Consider the following 20,551-nt stretch of genomic DNA (forward strand, 5'->3'; position numbering starts at 1 on the left):
TTCGGTGGGTGTTGGGTTTAGATCTGTGCTTGCTAGGTTTAGATCGGTGGTAGCTTGGTTCGGCGGTGCTGGGTTTGGTTGGTGTTGGGTGGTCGTCGGTGGTTGATGGGTTCGTAAGTTAGTGGGTTCGGGGTTGCTGGGCTCGGCGGTGCTGGGTTCGATGGTTGCTAGGTTCGTCGGTGATGGGTTTGGCGTTGCTAGGTTCGTCGGTGCTGGGTTCAATGCCTGCTAGGTTTGTCAGTGTTGGGGTCGCTAGGTTCGGGGGAAGATCGGTGCCAGGTTTGCTGGGTTCGATGGTAGGTGTTGGTGGTGGGCGGTTTCTGTACATATAGGTGGTGGTGGTGCTAGGAGCGGCGGTAGGTGGTGGTGGGGCTAGGAGCGGCAGTAGGTGGTGGTGCTAGGTTCGTTGGTAGGTGGTTGGTTCACTGGTAGGCGGTGGTGGTGGTTTCTGTACAGTTGGGTGGGTTGGATTAATGCTTAAGTATATACTCTTATTTTTCAATAATCATGTTTATGATCTTTTGTCTAGGTTTCTGCAATACCTCCCAAAATTACAAGTAATGTGAACCGGAGGTAGTATATTAGATTTACCATGACTCCAACCCAATTTTTTTGAAAAGTGAAAAGCCCTCGAGATTAAAGTATTTATCGGATTTAAGTCATTAACTGCACCACAAATACACACTACAGTATTACAGGCCTCATCCCAAGGCTCAAGCATAATAAACTTAGAAATATGGAAAAGATGATCATTTTCTTGACAATCCTCTTCTTCTTCTCTTCCTTCACCTCTGCCAAATTTTCAATTTTCAATGAATTTCAGGCTGATAATCCCATTGAAGCGTTCAATTTATTCCCAAAAAGACCTGTTAACATAATCAATAGCTCTGATAATGGCGATCTTTCTCACAGCGGCCCAAAAATCGTCGAAAAGAGGTTCAAATTTCCCAATTTCTACGATCCTAGTGGTGCAGCTGTTGAAGAATTGGGCCATCATGCTGGTTATTATGAGATTCAACACTCTCATAATGCTAGGTTTGTGTTCATAATTCTTACTCTTTGAATTTTTTTTTTTAAATTTTTGTGGTTGTAAAAGTTGTTAGTAAAATTGAAATTTCAATTTTAGATTGTTGTTAAAATTTGTTGATAAAGGTTGATTCTGGGTTATTATTTGTGTTGCAATTGAATCTGATTGTTTGTTATAACTTCTAACACAAAAATGCATGGCTGTTTTTGGCAAAGAAATTAATTATATATAATCTTAAATATGTGTAAGAATTTGATGAAGATGTAAGAAAAATGGATAAAGATAAAGAAAGAAAAAATTATTTTTGGACATCTAAATTCTAAAATGATTAATTATGCATTTTTTCTTTCCCTAAATAGAAGTAGAGTTGCGAAATATCGAAAAAATAGGGCAACTTAGTGATCATAGACTTCAATTAGTTGAGTTAGTAGTTAACATAATTTTATCAAGCTTTAAAATTAGATAAAGATGAACTTGCATTTACATACAGCTTTTTTGATGGGGTCTGAACTTTAAGGTCTGGTGCATTGTGTTATTAGTAAATTCCTTACGTTTGATAACCCGGAACAGTTATTGTGGGCATTAGGCCATTGTATGGTCTAATTAGGGTCTACATCTGGTAATTAATTATGGGCAATCAAGTGTTGTTTGTTCAATTAGGCTTACTGCTTGCATTGTTCAGCTACATTTTTTGGCTTATAAAGTAGACATTTATCCATGATCTTCGTCATTTCTGTGATACTCGTCAATTATGATGAATTTTCTAAATGTTTGTGTACCTGTGTCATCTGTAGGATGTTCTACTTTTTCTTTGAATCACGTAACAGAAAAGAAGACCCTGTTGTTATCTGGTTAACTGGAGGGCCTGGTTGCAGCAGTGAGTTGGCTCTCTTTTATGAGAATGGGCCATTTAAAATTGCAAACAACTTGTCCCTTGTATGGAATGAATATGGCTGGGACCAGGTACTTTAGACACTTACTGCCTTTTGACTTACATAGTGACGTGTGAAATTGTGCTATGCTTCATACATTAATGTCTCTTGTGAAATTAAGTCGTTCTGAGTTCCTGACCACCATGACATTATCTAAGCATAGATGATATGTGCTTTGAGATTTATAAAGATGGAATAAAGTCATCCACATTGTGGCCGTAAACTACCTTCAAGGCTTCATGCCAAAGTATCTCATTCTTAATGCTGTTTACATGGTAGTCATTGTCTTGAGTAACAAACTTGAGACTTTAGAATTTGAATCTATGGACTTGGGTGTCTTACACAAGTATGTGTCATTGTGTCCTAGTGTCACACTCTATTGTAAAGTATGAGAATTTAATATTACGCGTATTATGAAAAAAATTATGATTTTTTTTTTTTTTCAAATTGAAGTGTCAAGTTTCCGTAATACATAGTCATGTTGGAGTGTTGAGGACATGACACAAGCTCTAGAAATGATATAAAGCTGGGATTGGATGCCCATTATGATGGTTCCATGATCTGAGTTGCCTTAATTGATAAGGTCATTTAGTCGGATGTAATGATTCTTACTTTACCAGATTGAAGGGTTGTCATTTGGTTAAGGAGGCTGGTTTCAAAAAAAGAAAAAAATTTGGTTAAGGAGGCTGTCTGGTACTTTTTTGTATACATAAAAGTGTAACTATGTAGGGCAGGTTACAGTAGAAATGTAGAATTGTTATAGGTTTTAAATCTGGATGATCAGATTGAGGATAACACTTCAATTGTTATTGGTTTTTTATTTATTTATTTATTTATATATTCTTTTGGTAAAATCCTATTTCAATTTTAGAAGTAATACTACTAGTTTCTTGAGGTTATATGTGGAGTTTTAGTCTCTTGCCCATTTTCACAGCAGATTCCAGAACATGCTATTATTAAAAATATCATTTAACAGCCAGAGTTATTGCTGTTTTGCAGGCTGCCAACCTCATCTTTGTTGACCAGCCCATTGGGACTGGATTCAGTTACTCCACTGACAGACATGATATACGACATGATGAAAGTGGGGTTAGCAATGATTTGTATGACTTTTTACAGGTAGATCTGTCTTACCATGTGTCAAACTTTTGGTCTCATTCTCTCAGGCTTTCTGAATAGAATTTTCTTGTGGTATTTACTTCGACATGATATTTTTCTGGGATGTTTCGTTTTATCATTAATCATTCTTTTGATTAGATAATCATGAATCAGATAGTAATTACTAAGAAGATGTGAGAACTTGGTCTTAGGTAGTGGATCACTCATTATGTATAGACAGCTGTATCCTTGCCTACCTCTTTTGCAAGTACTGGATATCTATAACCAAGCTGCATCTTATTCAATCTCTTAGACAACTATTTGATACCCATAATCATGTAGCTTTCAAGGCTATAGTAACTGAAGGAAGAAGAAAAATTATGACAATTGCAGTAATGAGAAAAAGGATCGTGGTTACCTTATTCAATTTACATTTAGGCTTGAATGCACTGACATAGATAGGTAAAAATGCATTCTGCCCTAAGCTTTAGCCTGTTTTGTTGTCTGTTTATCCTTACCATTACATTATTATTGTTGGGAAATTCTCATATTGTTAATCAGAAACAAATATTATTATCTCTGGTAAACTTATATCAACCATGAAATCAATGGCTATCAGTACCTAACAATTAAGTTGAATTTCTAATAGAGCTGTCAATTCAGGTATTCAAGTCGGGTTCGAGTCGGGTCAAATCAGTTTTTGGGTTAAATCAAGTCTCGGGTCAAATCAGGTTCAGGTTATGTTGGGTCAATCTAGCCTTAGATCAGGTTCGGGTTGGGTCAATTCCAGTTCAGTTTATTCTGGGTCATTCACCCTTTCGGGTGTAGGCCGGGTTCGATTCGTGTCAAATTTAGATCGGATTTAATTTCAGGTTCGGGTTGGGTTGAGTCGGGATTGGCGGGTAAATAAATGGTACATTCGGGTTCGGGTTAGGGTTAGGGTTGGGTAAGATAATTTTTTGATCGGATAATCTTAAAGTTGGATCATTCTTGGTTTTGGTTCAAGTTCAATTCAAATAAATATCATTGTGGTCAAGTTGAACCTATATAATTATACCTTCCATAATTTGATCAAGCATCATCAAGATTTTATTAAACCTATATACGAAGTAATAGAGAACAACAAGTATATAAGCTGAACCCAATATGGATTGAGGGTTTACAGAATTGTACCAGTATATATATAAGCTAAACAAAAGGTATATAAAAATTTTATTAAACCTTCCATGACTCGGGTCAATAACAGGTTGTGTTGGGTTATAATTATTTTCAGGTTCTAATTGGGTTGGGTACTAGTCAGGTTCGGATTATTGTCGGGCCGGATTAAATTGGTTGACGGTTACCATCAGGTCGGGTGCGGGTTCAGGTCATAAAGTATTGGATCAAATTGATTGTCGGTTAACATCAAGTCGGATTTGGGTTACAGGTCTCTAATTTCACCCCATTTTTCGGGTACAAGTCGTGTTCAGATCATTGCTGGTTCGGTTTGGGTTCTCAGGTCGGGTCAGTTTTTGATAACTCTAATTTCTAACCATGATCAACAAACACTATCATCCGCATTCATCAAATTTCTCCCAACTACACACTGGAAACCAGAAACCCACAGCTGTTGTTACACTCTTGGTTCTTGCCCAGATTTGTAGCCCTGCCATGAGCCCAGCTGTAGTTTGCAGCGATCAACGCCACCAGTGTGCCAGGAATCTGCAGCCACGAGGCTTGTTCCCCTCGACCTGTCTTGCAAAACGTTTGACAGGGAATATAGCAATAATTCTGGCAACAATTGCTCAATTTGGGCATTGTTTAGAAAAAATTAAGTGTTATTCAACGGGCTTAATTTGTTAATAAGAAACATGCTAGTAATTAGGGTCAACAGAGAATTCGCAGCAATTAAGTAGAGAAACTAATATCCCCTAGATAGATTGTATTGATTGATCAAAGCAATCTCAATACAATTCCCTTCTTTCGAGAGGTTCGAGAGGAAGGAATTCTCTCCCAATACTTCTATTTATAACTTCTCTGCATATTTTTCCCCCATTAACATTCTACTATTTATTACAATTATTCCCTCATAACAAACTGACAACTCAGCTAACAAGAAATAACAAACTATTTCTGAATTACTTGATTGCCCTTCCTCCATGACAAACTTCAGTAACTGATTCCACATCAGCCATCCAGTTGCTGCTGCTCTGGATTGGGCCTTCTACGAGCATAGGTAAAGTGCACTGCAGGCCTGGGTTGAGCTCTTGCAAAACATTTCCAATCTTGGGCCATTCAAGCTCTACTACTCATACTTTAACCGTTTAACGGGATTAAGCTCCTCTATATGGTTTTAATATCTTAGATATGTAAATATGTTTTAGTTGAGGGACCTTTAGGAAAATAATGGCGAGCATGGGCTGTCAAATGTGTTTAGGAATACTTAGCATAATTTAACTTATCAGTAACCAACATTTAATTTGCGGATCATAGAGAGGTAATACTCAATGAAAAGCACACTATTATGTATTACATGAAAATCTATTTTACTAGGATTCTTGGGAAGTAAAGTGCCCAACACGAAGGCAAAATGAATTTTATGATTTCATGTTATATACTTCATTCTTTAACAAGTGCAACTTAAGTATTCTTATCCCTTCCAGGTGTTGGAAATATGTAGGCCACTACTACTGTTAATAGGTAATTGAACATTCAGAGTGATGAAGATGACAGATATATCATTGGGCTATTCACGAATATAAACAAGTTGCATATTGTCTAAACCTTCTTTCCTATGAGCAAGCTTAAAAATATTTGTTTTCTATAAGTTTTGTAGAATTGACAGTTTTAGCCAGGTTGTTCACAAACTGCTCATGAACATATTTTGTCAGTGCTAATACTATACTCTCGTTGCATGGTGAAATGAGGACAACTTTAGAAATATGAAAAGGACAGTATACCGTTTCACTGGCCATAGTTTGTCCTAGAAAGCAAATAAATCCATATAATGTTCCTGGTTATTGACCTAAGGAAAATATTGCAATGGTGCTAATTGGATGAACTTCCATGAACTGGTGTAGAATCTGAGCTTGATACCCAATAGCAGATTCACTAATTAACTAACTTAAAGTCTGAGATTGTCCCATTCTCACTCTCCTGTTTTTGTGTCCCCCTTTCTGTCTTAATTAGTTATGTGTTGTATGCACATTTATTTGTCTATCTTTAGAGGAGAGTTTGGATGGATGCCGTATGAGTACCTGTTACTGGTTATTGGAAATCCAGTAATTTAGTGGTTTTATCTTTAATTTGCAGAACTCAAGAACTAATTCCATAATGGCTTCCTTTGCCTCTCCAAATTTGTTTTTATTTCTTATCCACGTTTCCTTCATCAATTCACTGCCTATAATTTTCTCTCGTTTTGATACTCTTCATGTTCTGATGTCTTATTGAGACTGGCTAACATAAATTTTTGATATGTGATCATCAATTTTTACATCTTTTCTGCTCATGTAAGGTGTATCAAACTGAGTGTGTCTATCTAATGTGATAAGAAATCGGGCACTAAAATTTCCATCTGATAGCTTTGATGCTTTCTGCTACTTAATGCAAAGTGTTGGAGCTTTGGTGGATGATATTGCTTTTCAGAAGCAGCATTACTGCTTGTACTGCTTCAGGTCATTTTTCACAGAAATTGATACACCTTCTGCTGCTTTTGATAGGAAATTTTTGACAGAAAATGCATCTTATCTGGTTGCAGATATTTTCATAAGATGGTTGTTGATAGAGATCGACATACATACAGTTTTCAACTAATTCTCATTCAAATTCATAACAGTAAAATCTGGGAAAACATATATTAGGTTAATATTTACTCCTATTTGTAGTACGCCTATTATTAGGTGATTCTTCCTTTGTTTATTTATACTTGCAACACACCTTTTTTTCATGCTATTTAATGAAGCGATTAGACTAGTCAAACAAAGAAATTAAGCTATAAAAGCTAAGCCATTACTTATCACTTTCTTCTTATTGGTGGTAAATTTTTGTCAATTTATTTGTCCACTTACCTAGTCTAATATTTCCCTTAAAGTGCGTGCCAAGTAGACATGAAACAGTTTGCAATTGTTACCACCCCTTTGAAAATTCAAGAACAAGCAAATAATGTCTACAAGTATTGAAGACTATGAAGAGAATTAAAAAAGGGAGAGAAGTGATGATATAGAGAATCGGAAGAAATAAACCACCCTAGCACTATGTAGTAGTATTAATGAATGAATCCAGATCACAAGAATTCATCGTGTGAAAATTTATGCTCCTCAACCTCTCAAAAACTCTCTCTTAGTGTTTTAAACTTTTAACTATTTTAAGTTTTGCGAATACTTTACAAAGTGGCTTTTGTGAACTGATTTATATCAAGAGTTTTATGAGGCATTAATGAAACAGTGTTTTATATCTGGGCTAACAAAGATGATGCGTATCCAAGACATGAATATCATCATTTTATTATTTTTATTTATTTTTATTGAGTCGTCTATTAATCATGAGGTTGAGTGGCGTCAATCCAAAAGTTACGCGTGATCAATCAAATTAGAGTTGGAGTAGAATTAGTAGATTGATAAGATATTATTTTCTAATATTATTAGAAGATATATTTTGCTATTTAGGATAGGTTATTTGATATCTATATCTTATATATTTTATTTATCTTTTAGTTATCCTAACGGCATGGGATGTTTGTCTATAAATATTCTTTATTTTCATTATTAAAGGTAGAGAAGTTTTGAGTTATGATCAATTCGTATGAATTGTTTTAGCAAGAGAATTGCATATGATATTTTGCTGGGAAAGCTACCAATTTAGTTGTTATTTAGTCTTGGCTAGATTAAATAGATTCATATCCCCAAAATTCCTGAAGAGTTCATAGAAATACGTATCAAATTGGTGTGGCTGCTGGGATCGCTGTTAGGCGAGGGAAACGGAGCACTTCTTGAAGTTCATGCAAAATTTTGTTGAGATCGGGCCTAAAAAATATCAGTTTTGTAGGTCAGATTGTTTGGCTTTGTTCTCCTTCGTTTCTAAGTCTTTTGGGGTGATTCTTTTTTTCAAATTGGTTAACTTTTTGTCTAGTTTCCACTTGGGAAATTTGAGAATTTTATGAGTAGCGTAGATATTAAACTGGGTTCGTTTTTGGCAACTGGTCAAAAATCGAATTAGTCAGATAGTGTTGAGAAGAAATTAAACTGTAACCACTTGGCTGGGTATTTTTTGCTGAAATTTTGATCGAGTCTTGTAAACATATAGGGCTAGCATCATACAAAATTTTAGAATTTTTCAAGGTGTTTTGATTGGGTTTTTGTCCTCAAACTTTCGATCAATTTTCAGGACTGGTTTTGTGTGTTTTCTTATTCACTTCAACATGGTGAATCAAGCTGAATTTGCAGCATTGTTGGATGAGCTGAAGAAAATTAATGCTCGATTGGATAAGTCGGAAGAAGTTAATGCAACACTCCAGCAAGAACCACATAACCGTGACTCAACTCCGCCCACACGCAATCACACAGTTGAAGAGATCAAACTTGCTGATTTGCCCACTTTTGAAGGTGATGGAGACCCGGAAACTTATCTTGATTGGGAACGAAGGTTAGACCGTCTCTTTAGGTACAAGAACCTAGATGACACTAAGAGGTTTCACTATGCTATCCTTAAACTGACCAAATATGCATCTCTTTGGTTTGAATCCTTTCAAAACCAACGAGAACGAGATGGGAAAGCACAACTTGCAACTTGGACTGAATTAAAACAAAAGATGAAGAAGAAATTTGTGCCACGATCGCATAAACAAGACTTGTTTTTGAGGCTAAACTCTTTGCAACAAGGGTACATGACAATTGATAACTATATCAAGGAATTTGAGAGATTATATATAGCATGTGATTGTGAGGATGAGGAGGAACAAAAAATTGCTAAGTTTGTTCTTGGCCTCAACACAAGCCTGCGTTTTAAGGTCGAATTGCAGCCCCTAACTACCTTCGATGACGTTTGCTCGTTGGTTATGAAGTTGGAAAAACAGAACAAGGGGAAGAGTTTCGTTTTAGGGCAATTTTCGGCACCAAAAGCTGAGCATATTGCTGCCCACGAAACTGAACAACAAGCTGCCACCAAAGACGACACCATGGCTGCCTTAAAAAGCAAACTTGAAAAGGCTCCACTCTCGCAGCAACCAATGAGGAAGACAGTATGTTTTCGGTGCCAAGGTTTGGGTCATGTTGCCAAACAATGCCCCAATCGTTCCATGGTTACTCGGGAGGAATTTTGTACGTTTATGTTGCATTATATGGATGATGTTACAGTAGATGAGCAACAACAACCTTTGAACGATATTACGTCGTCGGATTTTTGGGAAGCTCAACCACGATGCACTCCGGAAGATGAGGGACATGCTTTGGTCTTGCGGCGTTCTTTGATTTCCGATTCGGGGGATGATTTTGACACTCAAAGGTGTAATCTCTTCCACTCAAATTGTCTTGTTAAGGATAAAGTGTGCTCTTTTATCATTGACAGTGGAAGTTGCACTAATGTGTGTGCTCTAAATTTAGCCGAATCTTTGCAATTACCTATGCGTAAACACCCTCATGCTTACAAATTAAATTGGTTGAATGATGATGGAGGTGTTCGGGTTCAAAAGCAAGCATTGGTTAATTTTAAAGTGGGAAGTTATACGGATGAAATGTGGTTCGACGCAATCCTATGACTGCTTGTGCTCTACTTTTAGGTCGTCCATGGCAAACCAATCGTCATGTCATCCACAATGGCAAGACAAATGAGTATTCTGTGCTTATGGGGGATAAACGGTTGCTCCTCCAACCTTTACCACCAAGAAGGCAGTCACCTACAACTAAACAAGAGAGTTCTAATAATCATGTATGCTTGAGTTCTTGCCGTGACGAGGTGCTTGATACTACCACTATTAAGAAAGATTGACGCAACCAAGTACTACAATCGAGGAAGGGTACAACATTGGATGTTGGTGATCGAGTTTGGTTGTCACTCACAGCTCAAAGGCTTCACGTGAATCACAAGGATGGTGAACCTATGGATGAGGGTCCATTCCAAATCATTGACAAGGTGGGGTATGAAACCTTCAAGGTCCTATTGGGTGATGGAGTGTGTGCTACCTTGTCTTCGTGCGACCTAGTTCCTTGTTTTCCCGATGAAACTTGAGGACAAGTTTTTTTTCAAGAGGGGGAGTGAGATGCGTATCCAAGACATGAATATCATCATTTTATTATTTTTATTTATTTTTATTGAGTAGTCTATTAATCATGAGGTTGAGTGGCGTCAATCCAAAAGTTACGCGTGATTAATCAAATTAGAGTTGGAGTAGAATTAGTAGATTGATAAGATATTTTTTTCTAATATTATTAGAAAATATATTTTGCTATTTAGGATAGGTTATTTGATATCTATATCTTATATATTTTATTTATCTTTTAGTTATCCTAACGGCATGGGATGTTTGTCTATAAATATTCTTTATTTTCATTATTAAAGGTAGAGAAGTTTTGAGTTATGATCAATTCGTATGAATTGTTTTAGCAAGAGAATTGCATATGATATTTTGCTGGGAAAGCTACCAATTTAGTTGTTATTTAGTCTTGGCTAGATTAAATAGATTCATATCCCCAAAATTCTTGAAGAGTCCATAGAAATACGCATCAAAAGACTTATTGGTATAAACAAGGACATGTTGGGTGTAAAAGAAAGCTAAATTTAAAACTGAATCTGAAGCAACATGGACGAGTCACACCAGTCATGGATGTGTGAAATCAAGAGAAAATCCAAGTTTCAAGGGGCAAAAGTGTACACTTTTTGGCTATGTTACATGGACTCAGGAATGGGTGTTGGACACAGACACACATGTCCAAGTGTCCGATCCGGAAAGTCTTAAAAATTTAGGACGCGGGGATTGTTCGATATTTGGACACGGGTACGGAGACATGTCAATACGTCACTTAAATTTATATAAATAAATTATATATTATAAAAGCTTTAAATTTTCATTACGTCCATCCCTAATTTTTTTTTTTTAGTTCTTTTCTAGGTAAATTCTACCAATAAATGGCAGTCTTTTTTTTCTCCATCTTCTCTATATCCATAGTGGTCTTGTTTTTCTTTCATATTTGTCCTCTTTTTTCCTCTCCACTCTTAATGGAAGTGTTCGAGTGCACCGTGAAGGGTTGGACACGTGCCCCGTGTCGTGTCGTGTCATGTCCGATTTTAGCCATGTCCAATTAACATAACAATTTGGTAAATAAAAGGGTAAAAATGCTCGCAATATCTGTCTTACTCCTGCAGAGGTACTCCAGGTAAATAAAATACATGTTATTTTAATGTTAATTCTTATTATTTCAATTTATATATATTTTATTTCACCTTTTTTTTCAGTCATCTTCTTCGCACACTCTCTTCCTTCCTCTTAGCTACTTCAACTCAAAATCACACATTTTCTCTCTCTTCTCTTCTTCTAGTTTTCTAGTTTTTCCAGAAATTAACCTCCCACACTCATTCTCTCTCTCTCTCTCTCTCTCTCTCTCTTCCTCTCAGCTACTCTAACTCAAAATCAAACACACTTTCTCACTCCTCTTTTCTTCTTTCAATTTTCTGGGTTTCCTATGTATCAATTGATTTGAAATCATTTAAGGGTTCAAATGTGTTCATATCCAGAAATTTAGTACCTCCCGAAGACTTGAAGTGTTTGATTCTCTTTACGATTCCCTAACACTCAACGCTGCAAATTTTATTTTGATGTGAACTTTTTATTATTTTAATTTTAATATATTGTATTTTTAAATAAGTTCTTGTTATTTTATGTTAAATAGCATGAGTTGAGATTGAAGTAAATAAGTAAATACGAAGTAACATATTGTTTTAACAAAATAACACAAGATTTAAGCAAAATAACATAAAGTGTAGGCAAAATAACACAACCATATGTGTATTGAGTATCATGATCCATAGTACTCAAGGAGTATATAATACTAATACAAAATGCTTATGGTGTTAGCGGTTTTACCCTTTTTTGACACAAATTCTTACAATTTACCCCTTGATAATCGAAATTTGTTTATCAAGGTTATAAAGTGGGGCTCCCTCGTGAACTTAACATGGGCATGTCACCTGCTTCTTCCCTTTTAAAACTTTAATGTTTGCTTCCTCCTTCCAGAACTACAACTAACATGGACAGGCCTATGCAGTCTCCATGCCTTAATTACTTTCATGCTTGAATTACCAAGCAACATCATAAATCTCCATTAACACCTTGAACCATCTCAATTAAACCTAACAATAACTGCCTAAGGAGTTAACAAACGATGAATTATGTCCGAGGTCTTGCGTTTCATGACCAACAGATACTGTATCATAATATCATTCTATCATATATGTTCTAGGTAGCTTTTCTTATATTTTCTTTGCCTTGCTGACGCTGATTCAAATAAAACTTTATGATCCCATCACCTGAATCTGACTATTTACTTATTATTGGTGTTCTGTCTTCTGACTTGGTGGATTCCATTTCAAATGCAAGGCATTTTTTACCGAGCACCCAAGCTTCGCAAAAAATGACTTCTACATCACTGGAGAATCATATGCTGGCCACTACATTCCTGCCTTTGCTGCCTGTGTTCATAGCAAGAACAAAGCTAAGAAAGGAATTCATATCAACCTCAAGGTCTGATAATGGTTTTTTTTCTTTTGTTTTTTTTTTTTTTTTTTTTTTTTGGTTAAATCAAAACATGTGCTCTAGTGTATGTGATATTTTAGCCGGTTGTAACATGTTTCAACATACGAACAGGGATTTGCAATTGGAAATGGGCTGACTGATCCTGCAGTGCAGTATGAAGCATATCCTGATTATGCATTAGAGATGGGGCTGATCAAGAAATCATCCTACAATGTGATCACCAAGATGGTTCCTCTGTGTGAAACAGCAGTAAAACTCTGTGGTATTGTTTTGTTTGAGGTTTTAATTGCATTGTTTTTGGCTGGGGGTTGTGTGTGTGTGTGTGTGTTGGGGGGGGGTAGTTGTGGGAATGGGGTTGAAAAAGAATCAAAATCTTTCTGGTGATGTTACGTAGATACCTTAATTTTTATTCTCTAATTAATGTTTTGGTCTATTGTTACAGGTACAAAGGGTACAGTCTCCTGCATGACTTCATACCTTCTATGCAACACTATATTCACAAGCATTAGACTGCTAATTGGTGATACTAATGTATGATTTTGTATAGCATTAAATATTTAGAGTTAAGATTCATTCTTTGCTAAACTTATAGAGAAAGATCTTTCCTAAATCTAGAAAAAATCTAAATCTAGAAAAAATAAAAATACCGTTTAGTAACTAATCAAATGATAATTCTTGTCTTTCTTCAGAATTAGCTATAATGGCTTGTGTTTCACATGAATTGATGAATTCTGGAACTTATTGGTTCTTGCAGTATTACGACATCAGAAAAAAGTGTGAGGGCCGCCTGTGCTATGACTTTTCAAACATGGAAAAGTTCTTAAATCAGGAATCTGTTAGGAGTGCTCTGGGTGTGGGGGACATTGAATTTCAGTCTTGTAGCACCACTGTATATCAGGCCTTGCTTGTTGATTGGATGAGAAATCTCGAGGTTGGCATCCCAGCTCTTCTTGAGGATGGAATACAGTTGCTTGTATATGCTGGAGAATACGATCTCATCTGCAATTGGCTTGGTAAATTTACAAAAATAAATTTGTCAACCTGCTACTTCAAAATAATCTGTAGTTGATTGCATGTTACTTTGCTTAATTGCGCTATTATTTTGTATTACCAGGCAACTCAAGATGGGTCCATGCAATGGAATGGAGTGCACAGCAAGATTTTGTAGCTTCACCTGAAATTCCTTTTGAAGTTGATGGCTCTGAGGCAGGAATCCTGAAGAGCCTTGGCCCTTTGAGTTTCCTCAAGGTTTGACCACTCTTCCTGGAATTAAGTTTTTGGCATTTTTGTAAAGTCAATTTATAACATTTGAAACTGAAGTACAAAGTACTTACTCTAGTTTTAAATTGGGGAAATGCTTCTCAGAACATGACTGTTTTGACAAAGCTGCTGTGAATTATTCATTTAACAGGTTCATGATGCTGGTCACATGGTTCCTATGGATCAGCCGAAGACAGCCTTAGAAATGTTGAGACGATGGACTCAAGGCTCACTTTTGCTATCTACTTCTACGCCTCAAACTTTTGTTGCTTCCCAGTGATACCTTATGTTCAACTCTTCTAACAGGGCCTGTCGCATGAAGAAATGTTGTACTTGATCTTTCTAGTGTTTTATGTAGCTTCTGCTGACTGCTCTGGTTTGGCAATGGTGTATTTTTACAGGGACTTGAAAATGATCTGAACATGCATACTTTGGCTATAGCTGTACTTTTGTAAACCTTCATAATATAAATAATGCATATATGGAGTTTTTTACTTTTCTCTTGGAGCCTGAGTAAAACTTCTAAAATCAAGATTGACACAATCTGTAACGAGAGAATTACTTGGAATCCTTCCACATCCAGAAATACTAGGAAAGAAAATTTGTAGATACCGAAAAAAAAAAAAAAAAAAATTATTTCCTCTATCTAACAAATATTGCAACCATTATCGTTTTGTTATGAAATATTTGTGGATAATCATTATCCTCGTATCATTCCGAAATGTTCTAGGTTTATATTCTTATCCAATCAAGTCTTAATTATATTGTATGTATATATACTCCATCATATGGAATAAAGATGTACACATTAATTCTCTCTCCATCTCTCATATTTTCTCCATATTTCACAACACGTTATCATCACCAAAACTCTAATTCATTAATTAAGATCAGATAACATTTTAATTGTACCGGGGATCGAAAATTTGCACAGAACCAAGTTTTGGATATACTCGATGAAGCTCAGAACCCTATTGTCCGCTTTGGGTCAGATTAGTTGTACACCGATATGAATAGCGTTAAACGATTAATATAATCAAGCGAGAAAATTAATGTATCAATGGAAGAATATTCAACTTTTATGGCCTAAATTGCTACGTTTTTGAGGTTGAATACTGTAAGTGACGTTCTCATGTACTTTAGAATTAGTTAAGGTATTATAATATTTTTAAGGAAATATAGAAAAGAGTAATCCCCACCTTTGCTCGGTCTTTCGAAAATAATCCCACCTTTGATTATTTCAGAAACAATTTCACCTTTAACAGGGATCTATCTTCTTTAAGTGGACCTTAACTGGTTGGTGACCGGTTTTCTTAGATTACTTGCCACGTGTTGGTTTTTAATTGGTCTATTTTTTTTAAATACATAAAAATAAATAAAAATAAAATAAAAAACCCTCCAACATCCAACCCCATCCCTGACAGCTCCAGCCCCACCTTATTCCCCCGCCCCCGCCCTCGCCCTCGCCCTCCCCCTTCCCCTTCCCTGACAACCTTAGCTCCAGCCGCACTCCCCTAACCCCTCTATTTAGTGAGTAGGTGGCTGATGGTGTGGGACTGTGGATTGGGGTTTCTTGATTCAAACTCCTGTTTCATTCGGTGACGTAAATGATTTGGAGAGTAATAGATGATGTGGGGTGATCTAGGAGAGAAAATAGAGGATGAATTAAAGGGGAAATAGCCATTAAAATTGACTGAAACTCCATCAGTGAATTTGAGTTCTTGATGATTGGAAATGGAGTGATGCTAATTGGTAAAGTTTAAATTTCAAATTTGTACCTTTGATCATCAAGTGCTGTAAAAACTATGGAAGATGAAGATGATGTAAATTTGCTAAAATTAATGAAATTATAAAATGATTAAATTAAAAATTAGGTGGGGGTAGGGTTGCAGTTCACGCAGGCGGGGCCTTTCGAGGTAGAGGATTCCGTATAGGGGTGGGGGTGATGCCGTCATGATGTGATGAGGTAGTTGCAAAGGACTAATGGTGGTGTGTGGCGGTGTTTATGGGGGTTTGCCATGGAAAGGATAGACGGAGGTTGGAGGACAGAATTGAAAAATAACTATTAAATAAAATAAAAATATTTCACCTGTTAAACCGGTTGTAGGTCAAATAGACTGTTAAAAAAAATCCTATCAAAGGTGGGATTATTTCTGGAATAATCAAAGGTGAAATTATTTTCGGAAAATCGAGCAAAGGTGAGATTATTGTTTTCCATTTTCCCTATTTTTAAAGGTTCGTGATGATTTGGTATTATGATTTGCTCTTTTTTTTTTTTTTTGATTGAAAGGAAAGCTTGTTGTCTCTTTAGCTCTTGCAATTTTATTTTATTTTTGCGTATGTTTTTGCTTAATTGCTTTTGGCATATTGCTGCCGTTTACTCATGTCATGGTCAAGCGATGGGCCTGATTGTGTAAATATAATAGTGGGTATCATTGTATACTATGGAGTAGTAGATTGAGTAATACTCTTTGACTTTTTGATGATGGGTTAATTGAGGTTATTTGGTTTCATGAGTTCAGATATGAGACTCTGATGTTGTTAACTTGAATCTTAATGATGGTTTAATTGGAATTCTGTTTGCAGTATGTTGCTGTTTTGTCTCCTACTCTCGTTTGATCATGGACCTAATTTTCCGCTTTTTCAGATTGATTGGTATAATATCTATGGAAGTTATTATCATTTGGTTGATGATAATCAATTAGGGGTTAGATATATTTTTAAGTATGATAATCAATTTACTATTATATTGGATCAACTAATTATAGTTTTGATATTAGTATTACAGGAGTTTTGGATGATAGGTGTTTTAATCGTTAGATTACATATAAGTTATATATACTTATGTTGTTATATATATACTTATGTTGATTAGTTTTTAAAGTTATTTATCATGTATATCTCCATTATAATTCTACTATTTTTATGTTCAGTCGTAATTTGTAAAATTGATAATGCTCACGTAATATACATATAATACAATCCCACGATGCCTAACTCTAGTCAAACAATATCTTATGGAAATTCTAGAGATTGAAGATCAGGGGAAATCTACCAAAATATGTCCTATTTTACATAATACTACGTATATATTAACATATATATATTCCCATAAATATTATCTTGATATATCTCAATACAGATTGATGCGTTCAACTACGCTTGTTAAATCAAATTATCCGATTTATCATGACTTTCAAGGGTCCTACACCTGTGGGCTAAGTATATGTTTAGTTCGCCTATTATTGGTTTATTATGTTTATATTGTTATATAATGTACTTTGTACTTGCGTTGCATGTTGATACTCAAGACATAATCTTGATGTTGTTAATGTGTTTTTATTCCTTATCCTTGAGAGTTAGTTAATGTTGATCTTGAAGTGTCATATAACTGATTTTTCTCTCTTAGTAACTTAGTAAGCATGCGACGTAAAGAATGATTTAATTTGAGCATCTTGACATTGTCAAAATTAACCCCAAAATATTTCATACGGAGTATGAGATTATAGTCATTACTATATATGATGAGTAAATGTACTAAGGAAACTAGAGTTTATGAACTAAGGCCTTACTTGGTTTATCTTATTTTTACTAGTTTGGTCTGATCTGATCTGATATGATTGTCTAATTTGACCAAATTGTAACCTTAAGTGAACGATAATCTATAAGGAAAACATATATAAAGTGGGGTCTTGTTAGATTCGTAATAATGTGTATTTTATTAATATGTAAATTTCATAATTTTTTTCATTATCGGAATTAAAGATAATTAGCGATAAAAAATTGCACATAAAATGATGATATGATCTGAACTTATTTTTTCTGATCTTGTCTGGTCTGAGCTTATTTTTTCTGATCTAAACTTATTTTTTCTAAAATAAGTAAAAACAAGGTGAACTAAACAAGGTCTAATTTTAACAAGGTAAGAATGAATTAATTCGTTGAAAGTTGTTATATTGCTTATATAATCTGTGAGATTACTGGTACGTAGATGATTTCAAATCATGCTAGTATTTGTTTAAAGATGAATTTGTGAAAATAAATCAAATGTTTTGTTAATTAGACGCGAAAGGAATTTATGAATTGTAGTTAGTATTATATTGCTTATTACAATTTTTTGATTTTATTAATATACACGCATTATAATTGACATGAACTTGATACCATGGTCCTATTATTAGTTAAGTTCATATTATTACCAAGCATATATACTGTCATGATTTCTACATTAAATATAGATTGTGTGATTTCGTTCATTCAATTATATGCAATATTATACGCCTACATGAAGATGGAATATTTTTGAATGATGTGTAAGTTGAACATGGAATTCTAGTATACATAGAGATGAAGTTCCTTGAAATTATGCGCCAAGAATCTCTCAACTTTAGAAAAGTTGACATAATGTCTTTTAATTTGGTGGTTATTATAGATACCACACTTTGGGTGAGTATTACTGATTTATAGATTACAAGATTCTTGCTACTCCCAATAATAAATGAGAAATAATTGTAGGATTGAGATGACACATGCATATTTTAGTGATGAATATAATTTATGCAAAAGGTATACGATCTGCAAATTAAAACATGATTGCACAATATTTATTTGAACAAGAGATAGATGATATTGTAGGAAACTTACTTGAAAAATGTATTACTTATGCCCATAGTTTTAAGAATTTGTGATATAAGGATTAATATAATTGGACTAGAGGAACAAAAAGAGTTTTATTAAAGAATAATTTTACTTTGCTTGATACATGTTATTGCCATAAGAATTTATGACTTTAAAAAGTGTAAGTAATTTTTAAAGGTTGTTGACTAATATCATAACCCCATTTTGACTTTCATCACCTCCAAAAAACGACTTATTTGATTTTACCACCTACATAAAAAAAAAAGTTTTATATTACCACCATATAAAAAAATAAATGTTGGCTTTTACTACCAATCATCTCCAACTAACGGATTCCGTCCATAAATCCGTTAGTGGGGCCTACCTTGCATACGTGTCACCATATTATTGGGTAAATTTTTCTAAAAAATAATTAAACAAACAAAACAAAAAATAAAAAAACCCTAGCCATCAACTGGCGGTTGTTGCCATCGCTAGGACCCTACCGCTAGACTGGCTACTAGCCCCATCGCCGGATCGGCTACCGGCCCCACCACTAAACTGCTACCAGCCCCACCACCTATTCGCCACACAACGACCTCTGCACAACCACCGCACAATGCACAAGCCACTACCACCGGATTTCGACCCCCTTTCCACCAATTTGTGACCTCAAAACCCTAGCCACCGAATTCTGACCACCCATAAAAGCCCCCTCTTAATTCCGACCACTCTTAAAACCCTAGCCACCACCAAATTTTGTACTCCAAATACCTTAGCCACCACCTAATTCCGACCACCTCCCTAGCCCACACACCAAATTTCGACCCCTCGTTAGCCCCACACGAAATTCCGACCAATAGAGGTAAGTTGATTTCGTTGCCGGTTGGTTGACATGGAAGATCGGGGAAGATGAAGAAGAAATGTCAAAAAGGTGGGCCTTACTAACGGATTCATGGACAGAATCCCTTAGTTGGTGGTAAAATCCAATTCATGGAAGGAATCCGTCGGAAATTGCCTTTTTTTTCTAGTAGTGGTAAAATAAAACTTTTTTTTTTATATAGGTGGTAAAAGCCAATAAGTCATTTTTTGGAGGTGGTAAAAATCAAAATTTCCTAATATTTTATTATTTTATGTAATTCTTGCACATGAATAATAAGATATATGAATTTACAAGATACATTGATGGTCTGTTTGGTACATACATTAGCTTTAGTATCAATGATTTATTTAATATTTGGAACGACACCATTCAGATTGAAGATGGATATCAATAGATGTCATTGGCTATATACCAACTATAAATGCTCAAAATAAAATTGATGTCCCAAAAGGACAACATTAGATGCTAATGAACCTAAAGCACGACTTAAGCGTGGTAGTCGGGCCTAATAGGTTCCAAAGATAAGAATCTTCAAGCAGGAAAAGACAACTATTGACAATAGCATATTTGAGGAAGTGATACATTATGATAGATTTCTAGAAGAGATTATATTTGGTAAAATGGATATATACCTATGGACACCTACTTTTGGTCCCTATCCCAACCGAAAGTGCTATGACGATAAATAAAACCATCTTTGTGTTGGATCAACGTGAAAGATACTTATGGACTGCTGTTTAAGTCATGAAAATACAAAATGACTGGCTCAACCCAATACAAAATGAACCAAAGTTAATTAAAACTAAGCCCGATCTATAATTAGGCCTAATCCCGAGAATAAACCTAATTTTGACGGATTTTGCGCCTAGGTTAAAATTCAAGGTTGTTGCAGGAAAAAACCGCGTACAACTCAGAGAGTCACGCTAGCCTGGCGCGCGTAACCCAAAAGGTTGCGTGTGACACTCAGCACAACTTCCTGTTCTTCACTCACAGGAGATTCAGAATTTCTCAAA

General features: G+C 35.4%; 1 protein-coding gene across 1 annotated transcript; it reads left to right on the forward strand.

Moving 5' to 3' along the window:
- Positions 1-685: 685 nt before the first annotated feature.
- Positions 686-14,536, forward strand: LOC145563891 (serine carboxypeptidase-like). Its single transcript, XM_081624290.1, has 9 exons — positions 686-1,035; positions 1,822-1,990; positions 2,959-3,078; positions 12,623-12,766; positions 12,890-13,040; positions 13,221-13,309; positions 13,533-13,791; positions 13,893-14,026; positions 14,190-14,536. Exons 1-9 carry the CDS (start codon positions 737-739, stop codon positions 14,316-14,318), a joined length of 1,494 nt encoding a protein of 497 aa, XP_081480416.1. The 5' UTR covers positions 686-736; the 3' UTR covers positions 14,319-14,536.
- The last annotated feature ends 6,015 nt before the right edge of the window (positions 14,537-20,551 follow it).

The sequence above is a fragment of the Chenopodium album genome, chromosome 10 (genome assembly GCF_948465745.1).
Source record: "Chenopodium album chromosome 10, dcCheAlbu1.1, whole genome shotgun sequence".
Classification (NCBI taxonomy): Eukaryota; Viridiplantae; Streptophyta; class Magnoliopsida; order Caryophyllales; family Amaranthaceae; genus Chenopodium; species Chenopodium album.

Bases quoted from the DNA above. Each gene is read 5' to 3' on its own strand.
- LOC145563891 (XM_081624290.1), top strand. From the start codon at position 737: ATGGAAAAGATGATCATTTTCTTGACAATCCTCTTCTTCTTCTCTTCC. The intron at 1,991-2,958 runs GTACTTTAGACA...GCTGTTTTGCAG, and splicing joins ATGAATATGGCTGGGACCAG to GCTGCCAACCTCATCTTTGT. The intron at 13,310-13,532 runs GTATGATTTTGT...TGGTTCTTGCAG, and splicing joins TGCTAATTGGTGATACTAAT to TATTACGACATCAGAAAAAA.